At 33.5% G+C, this 14,594-nt stretch overlaps 1 protein-coding gene across 1 annotated transcript; it reads right to left on the reverse strand.

The window, feature by feature from the left end:
* Positions 1-11,653: 11,653 nt before the first annotated feature.
* Positions 11,654-13,894, reverse strand: LOC134722353 (uncharacterized). Its single transcript, XM_063585968.1, has one exon. It carries the CDS (start codon positions 13,892-13,894, stop codon positions 11,654-11,656), a length of 2,241 nt encoding a protein of 746 aa, XP_063442038.1.
* Between the last annotated feature and the right edge of the window lie 700 nt (positions 13,895-14,594).

A 14,594-nucleotide genomic window follows, 5' to 3' on the forward strand; every position in this document is an offset into this window, starting at 1 on the left:
TTTTGAATGATTTTCAACTAAAAAACTTTAATAAGCATTAAAGTATTATAGTTTAGCATCAAGAGTTTTGTTAGAACTTTAGTCCTTAATTTTGGTCAAAATTGAAAAAAAGCAACAAAAAAGATTACCTCCCTTTTTTTGTCATGAAATTACTGATTTTTAGTAAACTTGCACACTTTTTTGTTTCTTTTTGAAGATATTTATTTAAAAAAACTTAAATTTGCTAAAAAGTTATACAGTTTTACTTGAAGAGTTATGTAGAATTTTTATCATTAAAACTGGTCAAAATAAGGGAAAACTGAAAAATGGATTACCTCCCTTTTGTAGCCATTCGTCTATTTGAATTTTGTAAATTTACACAATTTTTTTTTAATTTCTGGTTTAACTCCAATAAGTATTCTTTTATTTGTATATACATAATATGATGTTACTTGTTGGGTTTTGTGAAAAAATTTAACTTCAAAATTGGTCAAAAACAAGAAAATTCCAATATTAAGAAAATGGTGTTGTACCCCTTTTTGGTACAGAGGTAACAAAGAAAAAAAAATTGAAATATCTCTTTATTTTTTGTTATAGTGTTTAGATAATATCTGAAAATAAATAATATATCTCTGCAATTTGTCTGCTTTTTTATGTATTGTTTGTAAATGAATGTTTAATATACTGTAATTTGTGTATATTTGTCTAAACCAGAACCCACAATCTGACAATTGGTTGCCATGGCAACCAAAGTGTCCAAGCAACAAAAATGAATATTTGTTCATCAATCTTGATTGAATGCAAGATAACATACCAAATTTGGTGATAATCTGTTGACCCCCATGTATCACTCATTGCATGATTTTTACACGGAGCCCTACAAATACCTCACGTAATTAAAACAGACAGATCCTTGAAGAGTAATTTCAAATCTAATCGTCTTGAAATCAAATCTTGAACTAACCATTTAAAACTGGCGAATGTTTAGATAATCTCACACACGTAACTAAAACTTATTAATCAAATTTGGTCAGTCATTGGGCTTTCCACCCTGTACCTACACCATCGTCAGACAATTCTAGCCACGTATGTCAACATCCAAACTCGAGAGATTTAAATAAACTGAAACTCCAAATTCACATAATAAAAAGCGATATACTTCAAAACCACTAAATGTAGCAGATAGCAAGGAGTTCCAATTATATACTCAAAGAATTATATTTTGAACACCGTTAAAGCTAGGTTCAAACTGCCCATTAGATCAACTCGATGATCCCGATTGTTCAAATTTTAATGATCAAACGTTACCAATTTTTTTATTGTACCTGTTTACGACTTATATTCGACTGCTAACTGATTGTACAACGTTTTGTTGACCCCCTGACGACACCAACCCGACCACTTATTGTATACATATTCGATAACTCCGACCAATTCACGATATCTATACGATCTTTACTCGACTAGCTAGACCAAATCAACTATACTCGATCTCAGCCTGATTTCGGCCAGACCAGATCGACTTTATCGTATAGGGGTCGAATGGATAGTCGGGCAATGGTCGGGTTTGTACAATTTCAATATAAGAAAAAAACGATAGTTTATTCTCATAAAACCATGCAAGTACAAAGGTTACAGAGAAGTTAAAAATGCATAAAATTCATAATTTTGGATGATTATAAGATCTAAAATATAAGATATAAGAACGTCTGAATTTTTTATATCACCTGCTGCAGATCAGAGGAGGCATAACATGTTACCCTTGTCCGTCCATAAATACGTATACGTACATTCCAACAATTAGTTTCCGTTCTCTAATTTTATTTTGCCTCAACCACATTCGAAACGTAATACCATAAAACACAAATCAAGTGCAAAATAAGTTGGCGTCACTTTTACCGTTCTTGGTTAATGACTCTTTATAACGTTATATGAAGCTAGGGCATTATCTGTGTTCCCCTTTTATTTTGATAGATTCAGTATAGTTCACAGAAGGTCTGAGTAAAATTATGCATTTAAAATATCTACATTTTATAATAAAGCATTTGGATTGTTTGACAAGGTGGTTAGAGCTCAGATGGACACGTTAATAGCTGTGACGGATCTTGAGGAGAGGATAGAAGACACACAAAAAGGGAAAGTAAGCAAAGATTGCCGAAAAAATTAGGTGATGCAGTGGTTGACACAGCCACCACTGTGTGCCAGGGCACATAAAATTGTAATCACAAAAATACTGAACTCAGAGGAAAATTCAAAACGGGAAGATCCTAATCAAATGGCAAAATCAAAAGTATGAGAGACGTGCAGTAGCTGAACAAAAAGGACCCCAATGGAAATATGGTTATACACACTTTCTGAACGTAAAGTAGGCCAGTGAATTTCTTATTGGAGTTTTACTGCTCTTTTCTTCAAAATGAGATTATCACTGGATTAATACTTAATATGTTAGATATCAATATACATAAATTTTACCATCCCCTTTTCTTTGCTTCTCTTACAAATTAAGCCTACTGTTTGTCATATATGTGCATAATTATGTTATCAGTATTTTCCATAGATCTGATACTCATTAGTTGAATGGTTCAAGATATTTCTTTTTGGTGTATCCCTGGAAACCTGCTTGTTTTTACTAAAAATATTGCAAAAGAGGCCACATATTTCTAGAATTTTGGCCAAAAATAGAATTTCAATCCCCTGGAGGATTTCTTTTCTGAAATTGTTTCCATATATCTATCACGTATTCAAATAAAAACCATTTGTCTTTCGTCCATTTTATTTTTTATAAAATTGTACCAAAATCGTATGATTTTTAACCATTCGACTTTACGATGACATATAGTTGTTAATTTCATTTGGTGTCCGATTGAGAGTTGTCTCATTGGCAATTATACCACAGGTTCTTATTTTTATACTTCGAAAATTTCTGGACATACGGATAATACGGACAGTCAAACAAAAATAGCTAATTAAACCAGGGTCTACCGGGGACGCAATGAACGATTTTCTGATGCGTGCGAGCAGGAAACAGATCGGTTTGCTTGTGTCGGAATCATGGTATGGGGCATAATTACCTACCAGGAACGCACCGAGCTCAAAAGCATCATTGGTAACCTAAATGCAACAAGATATACGGACGAAATTCTGGCTCCAGTTGTTCTCCCGTTTCTCCGAAGACATCGTTTTAACCACGTTTTTCAGCCTGACAACGCCCGTTGTCACGTGGCACACATTTCGATGACCTTTTTGGAGGATAACAATATTCGTGTGTTGCCTTGGCCAGCAAAGTCTATAGATTTATCGCCAATTGAATATCTTTGGAACGAACTTGGACGGCGTACTGTAAACCAACTTATTTTCGCGGATACTTTTTTCGCGTTTTACCCTTTCTTGACCACTTCGCGGCTATTTACCTTCGCGATTATCTGATTTACTTGATGAAGTTTATTAAGGAAAGATCAAAGATTGACATATTCGCGACGATTTATAGCCGCGTTACTTTTCTACTCGCGAAAGTAGCGAAAATAAATTGCTCGCGAAAATAAGTTGGTTTACAGTATCAGAAATAGCCAAATCCACCTGAAACGCTAGCCCAGCCCCGAACAGCACTTTTCAGGGAATGGAACAACATCCCTCAATATTTTATTCGACGTTTTATTGATTCCATGCGACGGAGGTGTCAGGCGGTCATAAATGCAAAAGGTGGTCATACAACTTGAAGGTATTGACATGTTAACCCGAATTCTGTACTCGTCCTGTTAAAATTGTCCGAAAATGTGCAATATTAATTCAATAAAGAAAACTTGTTATTGTTCTCTTCAAAATCATGTAAGCTTAGTAAATATTCCATTAAATTTTTGTTATCAATTTTTGTTATAGAAAATTAAATGAATTTATAAGCATGCAACGTTGTTTTTTTTGCCTAGTATTTAATATTGATGTTCTTACAAACTAACTTTGAGGACTAAATTAGTTATCAGCTTTCTAATAATGAATTTAAATGCACAATTACTTTCATATTTGAAAAATCCTCTGGAGCCAAAATGCAGGACCTACTTCCAATCTGAAACACCTGAGATCATACCAGGTCTTTTTGTATTTCGTGATGCAGAAAATGTAAAAGACTTATGTCACCTTTGTAAATTTCTTTACCATGCATTTAAACGTTGAACAGACATGTTATAAGTTACCAATACTTAATATAGATTATTATTCTTCTCGGATGTATTCATTTATCGGTTATGTATGTTTTATGTATTTATTTATGATATATTGTATTTGCATATATATTATATCTGTACTCATGTGCATCATTTGCTCAAAGTAATAAAGAATTGAAATTGAAATTGTGTACAATTAAAAACAAATAGTGACAATATATTTTTGCAGAATTCAAGTTATTTTTAGAGAATCGTGTAGCAGCCAGGAATACTGGTATATGGCCGAATAGAGATCGCAGAGTGGTCGAATGTGGTCGCATAGAGATCGGGTATTGGTCGAGTTGATCTGGGATGAAAAAAATATAGAAGTTGCTGTGATGATAAAGCGATCGAGCATTGGTCGGATTTATCTGTACAACATATCGTACAGGTTTGCGTTGATCGTGCAAAGATGGAAATGATCGAGTAATGATCGGTAAACTATTTGTATTCCGACCAAACTCGATCTCTTCACGATCCTTTCCCGATCAATTCGACCGCTACTCGACGAATTCTCGATCTTTTATCGAGTTACTGGCTTCTCGGAACTAACTCGGATGTTTTTGATATGTCAAAAACTCTCTGGTTGAAAGTCCGATCGATGACGACCAACCTGGATCACCCCGACCATTCTTGTCGATTGAGACAGACTAGTCTCGAGTTGGTCTGATCGACAGTGTGGACCTAGCTTTATAGAGAAATCCAGTTGTGATATCACTCTGTATTTACTACAGCGTATATACGGTCTTTAATTTATCAAACGAAATATCGATATTGAAATAGGACACTTTGGTAACATTTGGATTTACATATGGCTTGGTAACTGCGATTTTTATAGTAAAAAAAATAGACCACACAATCAAAACATTGTGAACCTCAAATTTTTCTATTATCCCCCTCTGTGAGAATTTTTCAGAAATACAGAATATATTGTTTTGTTTTTACTATTGTTAAACATGTGACAGATTAGAAACACAATAATATACACTTGCTTTTGTATGATTTGTTTAATATGAATTAAACAGAATTTTTCTCAGTATCGTATTGTTTTCTAAAATGACAAAATCGCAATAATAATTGCACGCAATAATTTCTGAATTTAGCAGCTCATATCAGGTTCCCCAGAAGTAAGGTATACTTTTTTGAAAATTCCACACTATTCTGATTTTTATAGTTCATTCTTATGTTGTACTGTTACGCCACTTTACTATTTTATGGTAGTGTTGGGATCCCGCTTACATGTTAACCCCCCCCCCCCCCCCCCCCCCCCACACACACACAATTATGTATGAATGTGTTTGTCCCAGCTTTTAATTCAGTGTTTGTTGTTTTAAGGATGTCTGCTGGTCATGTTTTTGAATTCCTGTCATATTTTCGATTTTCTCAGGTTTTATCCATCCAAATGTATTAAATTTTTTTTTACACGACACCCCACTTTTGTCTTCATAAATCTGTTCAATAGATCATTTCAGATTTAGTGATCCGGCGGCATGAAATCCATGTTATTTTTTCTTGGTTTAAAGGGTAAAAAACAATTCCAATGTTAACAAATAGTAAAGTCTGAAGAAAACCCTTTTCCCGCCATTTTCTAAATGTCTCGTATTTTGAAAACTACACACGAGACTAATGATTTTATTACTTTATTTTGTTTAAATATCAAAGTTGTTTTCATTTTAAGCAACCACATGAAATCCTTGTTATTTTAAATTAGAGCAGCAGACATCCTTAAGTGTTACACGTTTGTTTTCCGTTTACTGTTTGTACATATATTAGGCTGTTAGTTTTATCGTTATACTTTGTTTACGTTGGTAATTTCGGGGCCTTTCATAGCTTGCTATGTGGTATGGGTTTTGTTCATTCTTAAAGGCCATACGGTAACCTATTGTTGTTAATTTTTTTGCGTCATTTTGGTCTACTGTTGAGAGATGTCTCATTGGCGATCATACCACATGTTCTTTTACTATATGTAATATCAATTTGTGTGACTCTTCTCTTCCTCCCACAATACATAAATCATCATGCCTCTGTGTTCTTTAGGTACCACGCATTTTTCATCCTCTCTTATAATTTTTCAAAAATTCATCGGGTCACTCACAAAATTGAGAATGGAAATGGGGAATAAGTCAAAGAGACAACAACCCGACAATAGAACAAACAAGAGCAGAATGTCACCAATTGGTCTTCAATACAGCTATATTGACAGAGCTATTTGATGCAGATTTTGGACAAAGGTGACGTTACAATTATGAGTTAAATTTTATATTATTTATAAAAGTAACCATTTTGATTATCACTATTTATAACGTGGGTTACTTCTAAAAATTATCCGGTCAATTAAACATTATTTTTTATCACTTTTTTAAAAGTGATTGGTCTGATCTCAAGGAGACAATTATCCACTGGAGACCAAAATGACACAGAAATTAACAACTATAGGCCAACGTAGGGCCTTCAACAATGAGCAAAGCCCATACCGCATAGTCATTTATAAAAAGCTCCGAAATAACAATGTAAAACTATTTAAAAGAGAAAACTAACGGCCTTATTTATGTACACAAAATATGAACAAAAACAAATATGTTACACGTAAATAAACGACAACCACTAAATGATCTTTTTTTATACTTTGTTAAACTTTTTAAGAAGATAATATGTGAGAAGGGAGGTAAAAAAAACCAGTTTCCTTTGAAAAGTAGTCTAAATATAAATATTACATGGACTTGCTCCTAACTTGTAAAACATGGTTTGCTTTTTAATTAATTAAAAAAATTGAGTTCAATAAAATGAAAACATATCTTAATGGGGCATTATTATTATCGACGAAATAGATATAAAATAAAAAAAAAAACTATTTTTGATACGCAGAATATTTCGATATGAGCAGTCAGCTTGGTTCAATTTTGTCAAATTTATCTAAAAACAACGCTGATGTATTACACAAATATTACAGTACCTGATTATGCGTTATAATGTTTGACATGAAATACTTAGCCGATTCTAAATGACAAGTGATCGATGCAATGAAGATTACTTGACAGGCGGATTCAATAGTTAGATAGGAAATAACTATATTAGCCCGTATGGACCTGTTTCAATGCTAAACTGATAGCCTGTAACGTATTCGTCCCTATATAAATACGTGGGCTCACGGACCTGTTTTTTGTTACCATTCATCAAAATTAACAAGATATTTTATATATAGAGAGAATGATATATTACAATAGTTACATAGATGTAACTTCATTCTTTTCCTAATGAGGAAACATTAAACGATATAATTTGTTAAAATTCAATCAAATAATTGCTTTTAAATAAAGGATATAAGTCGGGGGTCTTTGAACTTATTTTCTAAACAATAAAAAAAACACCAATTGTCCTATCAAAGTCAGTGTAAATATTTTATCTTGATTTATAAGATTTTTATCTAAAATAACTATTTGAAGCATCATTCCAGTCAGCTAAGAGGTGTTTTGGAAATAAATTATGTGTTGCCATTATACATGTATGTCTATTTGTTACTTTGTTTGAATCTTATAAAGTGTAACTTGTTTTGTGGAGAGGGCTTACATAGTCTATGTCTGATGCCCTATCCAATTCAATTCATTTGAAAACGATACTGTGTAAACTAAAGATCTTTTTGTAAAAAAATTGAATACACTTAACAACACGTATCTTTCGGACCGTTAATACTAACATATCACGTTGCAGATCTTCTGGTGTTTAATTGAATTATACTTATATATAAACACACCAAAAATTTGTTTTTTTCAATATGCCCAGACAAAGACACCAACCTACGTTTAAAAACTGTTATGACTTCATCATATGAAAATCCTGCGCGTTTATGTTATCGTTATTCTGGCGTTGATATTTATAATTGAGAAGATTTTACTTTCAAAGAACATATTTAGATTCATTGAGATATAGTTCGAATTCAACCAAGAAATTCTGTATCCAAATATGCGGAAAATTTCTAGAAGATTTGCATAAATAATGAGGTTTCTTATTTTTCAATACAGAAACAAAATCTATCGTCCCATTATTTTTTTTCTAAATTCATTAGAATGGTTTATAATCAAATTATTATGAAACAATTTGATAACTAAGAAAGATATCATTGTTAAGAAAATTTCATTGAAAATAGTGTCTGTAGTGTACATTGGTTAGAGGTATAGGGGGAAGGTTGAGATCTCACAAACATGTTTAACCCCACCGCATTTTTGCGCCTGTCCCAAGTCAGGAGCCTCTGGCCTTTGTTAGTCTTGTATTATTTTAATTTTAGTTTCTTGTGTACAATTTGGAAATTAGTATGGCGTTGATTATCACTGAACTAGTATATATTTGTTTAGGGGCCAGCTGAAGGACGCCTCCGGGTGCGGGAATTTCTCGCTACATTGAAGACCTGTTGGTGACCTTCTGCTGTTGTTTTTTATTTGGTCGGGTTGTTGTCTCTTTGACACATTCCCCATTTCCATTCTTAATTTTATAGTAAGGGAATATGAACTATTCGAGTAAATTATTATGTAAAAAACATACCGTTCAAATGCTTGGCAGAAGATATGCTTTAGTGCTAAAGACAAATGCAGCCAAATGTTATAAATAACCACATTTTAAGATTCAAAACTACTAGTAATAAAAAGTCTTTATAAAATTCTTCAAATGAATCATTTGAAAAATTCGAGTTAATTTGTAGATTTATATTCTACGAAAGTGCATTGGTATCAATCTATATTATGTGTCAGATATTAATATATTTGATGTTTGTTATATAAAACACTGGATCTGGTGATATCAAGGATTTATATAGTAAGAAATCCTTGATGTTTTTAAAGGACAAAAAGTTAATGAAAAAATATTATAAAATCAAACATGTTAAATATAAAATTGGTAACACTGTTACAATATGACACGAAGTTACTACTAGATTGTCTATTCTTCTTACCAGTTCACTAGGTACGATAACAAACCTGATAATAAATTGTTCAAATAAAGCTTTCCAAAATAGTGGAATTAATTACTTTTAGAGTGTCAAAAACTCGTTGGAAGTACTTGATAAATTGCATTCTAATATTGGTGATTTTAAATCTGTTCACAGTTTTGATTTTTCTACCCTTTATACCACATTCCCTCACATTCACATTTAGTAAAATTCACACACCTAATTGAATGGGCATTTTTAAAAGTCAGAGTGGGAAAATATATGTTCAAACTCTTTCAGGTCATTTTTTAGTAACAATAAACAAAACAAACTATGTCAATTGGACATGCTTTGATACTATTTATGCCCTTGAATTAATATTGTTACTGCACAACATTTTTGTTCGCTTTTGAGATTCCGTAAATCGTCAGATTATCGGAATTTCAATGGGGAAACTGTGCACCACTTATTGTGGACCTGTTTTTGTATTGCTATGAGTTACAATTGATGACAAAAATCAGCAAATACCCATCGAAACAACATCTGATAGACAAATTTAAAAACACTTTTAAATATTTGGATGATATTTTTGCTCTCAATAATGACGACTTCAGTATGTATACTAAAGAAATTTATCCTGTTGAACTTACTTTGAATAAAGCTTATGATAACAATGACCACTACCCTTTTCTCGATTTTGATATCTATATCATTAACGGAAAGCATAATAATACAATTTATAATAAAAGAGATGATTTTTTCATCTCCTATCGTTAATAATCCATTCTTAGATGGTGACGTTTCATTGTCACCATATTCCGGTGTTCATATATCTCGACTGGTACGATTCGCTCGTTTATTTAACAATGTTTTAGATTTCAACTAGAGAAATTTATGTATTACTGAAAAATTATTACACCAGGGTTTTTGATATCACAAACTAGTCAAACCATTAACTAAATTTTATCATCGGTATAAGACCATCATTCGTAAATATAGCTCAACATGCAGATCGACTTCTTATATGTTTAGGTATTTCATATCAATTTTTTTTATGGAAATATTCTTTACAAAGCACAAAAATGTCAGTATTCACCTCAGAAGCTAACAAAATCTTTAAATAGACTGATACTAAACCCCTAACGGGAAGGATTGTGCCTGATGTTCATATGATGAAATCATAATCTTTCAGTCAGTTTAATTGAAGTCTGGAGCTGGCATGCTAGTAGTCTGATGTTATTTTTGTATTATTGTCATTTTGTTTATTTTCTTTTGTTACATCTTCGGACATCAGACTCGGACTTCTCTTGAACTGAATTTTAATGTGCGTATTGTTATGCGTTTACTTTTCTACATTGGTTAGAGGTATAGGGGGAGGGTTGAGATCTCACAAACATGTTTATCCCCGCCGCATTTTTGCGCCTGTCCCAAGTCAGGAGCCTTTTTATACTGATTCACAGATTTCCTTCAACATGATTTTCCTGATGGTAGCGGTGTTGTCATCCTTTAACATGAACAACAGAGTCGCTTTTGGTAGGTGATACTATCTGTTTAAATGCAATTAATGTACAATATTTTGTTTGATTTCCCATTGAAAAGTGTGAGGGTATCTTTACATACAGCAATATACACACAGGCACAACTGACAAAAAACACATTATTTTTACATTAATAAATTGGTATTAATTTCCAAAAAATAACCTCTACATATAATTTCACCCTTATTTCGTGGTATTGAGGACAATCATCCAAGCTGCAACCTTGATTTGATTTATTGTTACTGAACATATTTGAATGTAATTAATCTGTTTTATGACATTTTATTCTGTTAAGAATTAATAAAGGCTGCTTATTTTTTTCTAAGTATTTGTATTTTTATCAATAATACTGAGATACTAAAATAAAATTGATAATTATTCTCCTTGAAGCCCAGGTATCAATTCTTCCACACAAGGTAGACCAATCAGCAGTACTTGAATGTCAGGTGACATCGTTTTCAGGTGGTTCATCATGGAGTCATGATGGTGGAGACAGTATATTAACACAATGTTTAGTGGTGGGGTTTGCACGGATACTGGATCAGGAAATTACCAATACACTAGTGACAGTAATGGCATCAATGATACTACTGTTAGTTTATCTCAAAGTGAAGTTGGGATAACTTGGACCATATCTTGAGGGTTAATCTCTTTTGTTGTGGAGGAATAATAACGTCTTGCTAGTTTAGATGCTTTATGATCGTAAGATGATAGATATACGTAACAATAACGTTACGTTACATTAACAATAGTGTGCGCGAAAGTACGGGAAACAATTACATAAGAAAATGATAAAAAGTCTCTTGGCCTATATTCACGACATTCTGGACGCCTCAAAATGCATAAGAAATAAAATTATTTTAAATGATAAATAATCAAAACATTAAAGTTCTATAAATAGATCACATTGAACGTTTTTTGTAAGTTCACTTTGCGTTAACTGTCCTTTACAAAAATCCTTTAACAGTTACTATAGTTCTAATGGATATAACTTCACAATTGGTCGTGTGGTAATTAGTCCTCTAGAAGTCCATACTTTTGCTGCTCAAATAGTTTGTTTGCTGTGATCGTATCAAGTTGTTGAATATTCGCGTTGTGTTTGTCGTTGTGCATCTCTGTTGTCGTAATAATCCTCCCATGTAAAGATGAGATGTATCCTTGATGTGTAGAGGTCCGGTAAAATCTATCCCAGATGTGCAAAATGGTAGGGTGTCTTTAACTCGATCCTTTGGTAGTGGTGGTGGTTCCCAAGGTAGTTTTGCGACATATTTATTTTCCTTAAAAATTATGCTACAGTTTTGATACTCAAGCATTAGGTTTTGTACATTTTGTATGGTTTCATGAGAATTCGTCTCTAATCCGCTCGACTCAATTTCCCGAAATTTCTGTAAATTGCACTCCTCGGGTTTGTGCACCACTAAAACATTCATCATTGTAGAGTTCCATTGTGTATTATCAGTATCTGTGTTCAGCGGTCCTGATAGCAAATAGCCTATTTTGGATTTAACAGCTGTTGGTCCGTCACCTCGAATAACTTCATCTTGTACTAAAGACCAGTAGTAGTCTGCTCCAACGAGAAGTGAAATCGAAAACTTTTCATCCTGCGTGACTGGGTGGGCAAGTTGTAATCCTCGTAAATAGGGCAAGCTGTTAATGTTTACTCGTTTCTTCATATGTATCGGTGCGGCAATTTTTGGAACAATAATTACTTCTATTGGAATTCTTTCTTTTCTTTCGGTCTCAATCGATAATGTCGCTTTCTCCAGGTTGCGTACCTCACCTTCTTTCCCGCCAAATGCAGAAATTTGCATGCTTACTACACCAGTTGGTTTGATATGAAGTTTCTCTACTAGTTCTTGAGAAATAAATGAATTCTGGGCGCCTTCATCGAGTAGAATGTTAGTCATAACACTTTCATCATGGTACCATACGGGCGCTACGGCGGTTTTCAATAAAATTTCGGTATGTGCTGTAACGGCAGAATGCATAGCGGTGCTCTTTGTTTCTGTGGTACTTTGTAACTCTTCGTTGACAGGTTTTGTTACGGCTTTATTTTCATTTGAAGTTAAGTTTTCATTTAGTACATTATTACGGCAGATGCTACTGTGATGTTTTTTACTGCAATTTCGGCAACTGTATTTTGACTTGCATTTCGAAACCTTGTGATTACCGAAACAGTTAAAACAAACTCGTTTTTCCTTTACGATTTGGGTGCGGGCGTTTATATCGGTGATCTTTGTACATTCATTTGGGTGATGCGGGTTTTGACAGAACAAACACGGCCTTTTAGTCTTAACGGAACTATTGTTGTTACTATCTTTAGACCCTGTTGAACTCCATCTTTTATTTGTTGTTTCTGTCACGAACGATGCGGTGGGGATAATATCGGTTTCAATAGGATTGGCGTTAGCGGCCTCTTGGATACAAATATCTTTCTTTATTGCTTTGCGTAAACTTGAAATATCCCAATCATCATTACCGTGGTCTCGAGTAATATTTTGTCTGACAAAACATGGAAGTTTGCTGAGTATTAGGGGTACTAATAGGCTTCCGTACGATTCCTGATATTGACCCATTCCTTCTAGTTCACGTATATTACTTTCTAGTGTGTCACTGAACAATTTCAGTCCCCTAATTCCTGACGTTGGTGCAGGCAAATTTAGCAAATTTTGCATGTATGCGTTAACTATTTTGTGTTGTTGGCCAAATCTCTCGTGTAGAATTTGTATTTCTTGATTGTAGTTTGTATTAGTCATTTGCATTCCGGAAATACACTGGCTAGCTTCTCCATAAAGTTGCGATTTTAAATAATTAAATCGTTGCACGTCACTCAATGAAGGATTTTCATGTACGGAATTATTATAGGAATCCCAAAAGGCTGACCATTCTAGTAGATTTCCGCCGAAAGTTGGCAAGTTGAGTTTAGGCAATTTGTTATAATGACTTGACACTGTGTAGGTGGGCATGCTTGACTGGCTTAGGCTTGTTTGCTCTGAGTTGAAAATTATCTGGTTAGAATGTTCTTGCACGCTTGGGTTATTGCATATAAAATCTGATGAATTAGGGTTAAGAGCTGATTGATTTTTAGAATGACTTACTTCTTTTATGAATTTTTCTATTTTCGTTATTCCAACTTGAATATCCAACTCGTATCTGTCAACTTCTTCAATTTCTTCGTCGAGGTCTTCTTCTTCTTCGATAGATTCTAGAATCTTCTCATTGAGGTCAGACAATGTCTTCTTCTTGGTTTTGATGAGCTCCATCATGGATCTGAGGTTGATAACATCTTGTTGCGGTTCGTCTGTCGGGTCTATATTCACGACAGACCTGTTCACATTCAACATTTAATGCCAGTTATATATTTATAAATTTTATATTTACAAAACTTTGAATTTTTCGAAAAACTAAGGATTTTCTTACCCCATGAGTAGATTACCTTAGCCGTATTTGGCACAACTTTTTGGAATTTTGGGTCCTCAATGCTCCTCAACTTTGTATTTGTTTTGGCTTTTTAACTATTTTAATCTGAGCGTCACTGATGAGTCTTATAGACGAAACGCGCGTCTGGCGTGTAAAATTATAATCCTGGTACTTTTGATAACTATTTACACCACTGGGTCGATGCCACTGCTGGTGGACGTTTCGTCCCCGAGGGTATCACCAACCCAGTAGTCAGCACTTCGGTGTTGACATGAATATCAATTATATGGTCATTTTCATAAATTTTCTGTTTACAAAACTTTGAATTTTTCGAAAAACTAAGGATTTTCTTACCCCAGGAGTAGATTACCTTAGCAAAGATGATAATGTTTACCTGACTTTCATTTTAACACAAAGGTTACACATTTAATACGGAATATTGAAGAAATTAAGTTAGCGATTTAAATTTATATGTGGATATAAAATATTTATTATGGATCCCCTTTAAAACAGACATATGTATATCACAGACTAAACAATACC

Source organism: Mytilus trossulus, chromosome 6, assembly GCF_036588685.1.
Source record: "Mytilus trossulus isolate FHL-02 chromosome 6, PNRI_Mtr1.1.1.hap1, whole genome shotgun sequence".
Taxonomy (NCBI): domain Eukaryota; kingdom Metazoa; phylum Mollusca; class Bivalvia; order Mytilida; family Mytilidae; genus Mytilus; species Mytilus trossulus.

Excerpts from the sequence above, each read along its gene's own strand:
- LOC134722353 (XM_063585968.1), bottom strand. The coding sequence starts at position 13,894 with ATGGAGCTCATCAAAACCAAGAAGAAGACATTGTCTGACCTCAATGAG.